At 42.5% G+C, this 2569-nt stretch overlaps 1 protein-coding gene across 1 annotated transcript in view; it reads left to right on the top strand.

Moving 5' to 3' along the window:
• The first annotated feature begins 518 nt into the window (after positions 1-518).
• Positions 519-2569, top strand: part of A4GNT (alpha-1,4-N-acetylglucosaminyltransferase) — a 7132-nt gene continuing 5081 nt past the window's right edge. Inside the window, exon 1 of the mRNA XM_040480280.1 lies at positions 519-929. Within this exon, the coding sequence (XP_040336214.1) occupies positions 519-929 (411 nt within the window). The remainder of the gene's footprint in view (positions 930-2569) is intronic.

Below are 2569 nucleotides of genomic sequence, written 5' to 3'. Positions count from 1 at the left end.
CTCTGCTTTTGCCAGCCAGACTCGGGGGCTCTGCTTGGCTGGCGGGCTGCCCCTCCCCCCGGCTCCCTCCTGCCGGTCCGTGTAGCGCGCACCGCCTCTCCGCCCTTCCTACCCTCTTCCGTGGACCTCTCGTCTACGCTTGGCTCCAGAGAATCCGTTCTGCTAGTCTTCTGGCGGTTTTCTGGGTTATTTAGGCAGATGTAGGTGGAATGTAAGTGATCAGCAGGACGCGGTGAGCTCAGCGTCCTCCTACGCCGCCATCTTCCCACCTGTATCTACCTTATTCTCCTGTTTCGAATCGTCCTCAAATTCCTCCGATAAACCCTAGTGACTGCATTTTTCTCGTTAATATTATTGTACCTGATTTGATCATATTTCATTGAGGATTTAAACAATCAAATCTTAGAAGTGATATTCATGCATCATTTTCTTATGTGCTCTCTTGATCAGGTTTGGAGAATGTATTTTTGTAATTAGCCGTGTTGATTTAAAGGAGCAGGCGGGAGAGAGGAGTAGACATGCTGAAGGAGCTCCAGTTCTTCCTGTCGGCCATCCTGCTGCTTGCCTGTGTCTTCTTCTACCAGCTCAGCCTGAAGTCCAGCTGTCTCTTCTCTTGCCTTCCTCCCCAAAAGGCCCAGCAAGACCCGGAAGCCCTCCTGGGCCATGGGCATGGCATTGTGTTCATAGAGACCTCAGAGAGAATGGAGCCAACGCCTCTGGTCTCTTGTGCTGTGGAATCTGCTGCCAAGACTTACCCAGAGAAGCCCGTGGTGTTCTTCATGAAGGGTCTCAACACCACCACACGGCTGCCCTCAAACTCCACTTACCCAGCCTTTTCCCTCCTCTCAGCCATAGACAATGTTTTCCTCTTCCCTTTGGATATGAAAAGGCTGTTTGAAGACACACCATTGCGTTCATGGTACACTCACGTAAGTGTTCAGAGAATCTTAAAATGTCAGTGTTGGGAGGTACCACAAAAAATGAGTCCAATCTCCTCATATTTTGAATAGGTAAACTGAGCATAAGGACTCAGTGTCAGAGATGGGACCAGAACCCAGACCCTGGTCTTCTTTGTACAGGGTTGAGTCCTGATTCAAACAAACAGGAGAGACTTCAGTTAGGTTTATCTCTAGCCTGGTGTCTTTTGCTTCCAGCCTTATTTCTTAGGAACTGTGCTTCTCTTGAGACCATTCTTAATGAATGAGTTTCGGTAACTTTTATGGGGGTATAATCACTTATTTTTCACTTATTTAAACTCATCTGTGTTAAACTGTTTTTTTGCATTTGAATGGGAAATGAGGCAATATTTAACTTGAAGATGATGTAAATAGTGAACTCATGAAAAATCAGATGGGGTGCTGCTATATGAGATTGGGTTATATTGAGATACAACCAAGACATGCCAGGAGCTCTTGGGAATTTTGTAATCTTCATCTTAGCAACATAGTATAATAAGGAAATAACATTTCAATTAAATATTTCTCTCACAGAGGGCCCACAATCAGATAACGCTTAAGTAAATTATAGTACAACCACTCAATGATTCCACTATGCAGGCTTTAGCCATGACATCTTATGAAGACTACAACACAATATGGAATAAATACACTTGTATTAGAATGTAATTGTAATTATTTTACCTATGTACCACCCTTTCCCCCAACCACATGGAAGAAAAAATCCTGAAGAAAATACACAACACACAGTGATAATAGGTGTGTTAGTGTGGTTGGATTGGGAGTGCATTTAGTGATGAGAATAAGTTAATTTTATAAATAAAATTATTATTATTATTATTTTTTAATATATGAAATTTACTGTCAAATTGGTTTCCATACAACACCCAATGCTCATCCCAACAGGTGCCCTTCTCAATGCCCATCACCCACCCTCCCCTCCCTCCCACCCCCCCATCAGCCCTCAGTTTGTTCTCAGTTTTTAAGAGTCTCTTATGCTTTGGCTCTCTCCCGCTCTAACCTCTCTTTTTTTTTTTTTTCTTCTCCTCCCCCATGGGTTCCTATTAAGTTTCTTAGGATCCATGTAAGAGTGAACACATATGGTATCTGTCTTTCTCTGTATGGCTTTAATTATTTTAAAAACAAAAAAATAATTTAAAAATTGGCATCAAAATTATACCATTTGCTTATCCTGTAAAGTCCTTTCTAAGTTCTAATCATAGGCTAGACCAAATGTCAGATGGTAAATACTTTGTAAAGGGGCCAGACAGTGAATACTTAAGGCTTTGCAGGCCAAGAGGCAATATTGAGGCCATTATGGCGGTACTTGTGTTAGTTTCCTATGGCTGCTGTATCAAATGACCACAAACTTGGTGACCTAAACCAACAGAGATTTGTTCTTTTTTGGTGATGGAGGCCAAAAGTGCCAAATCCATTTCACCGAATGGAAATCAGGTGCTGGCAGGGCCCCAGTTCCCAAGGAAGCTCTTAGGAAAAACCCTTCCAGTGGAGATCTGCACATGTCCTTTTCCTCTGTGTGTGTGAACTTTCCCTCTACATCTTTTTTTCTTTCTTTCTTTCTTTCTTTCTTTCTTTCTTTCTTTCTTTCTTTC

This window comes from Herpailurus yagouaroundi, unplaced genomic scaffold, assembly GCF_014898765.1.
Source record: "Herpailurus yagouaroundi ecotype Mexico unplaced genomic scaffold, PumYag 159, whole genome shotgun sequence".
NCBI classification, from domain to species: Eukaryota; Metazoa; Chordata; class Mammalia; order Carnivora; family Felidae; genus Herpailurus; species Herpailurus yagouaroundi.
This window is presented reverse-complemented; position numbering and strand designations above follow the sequence as displayed.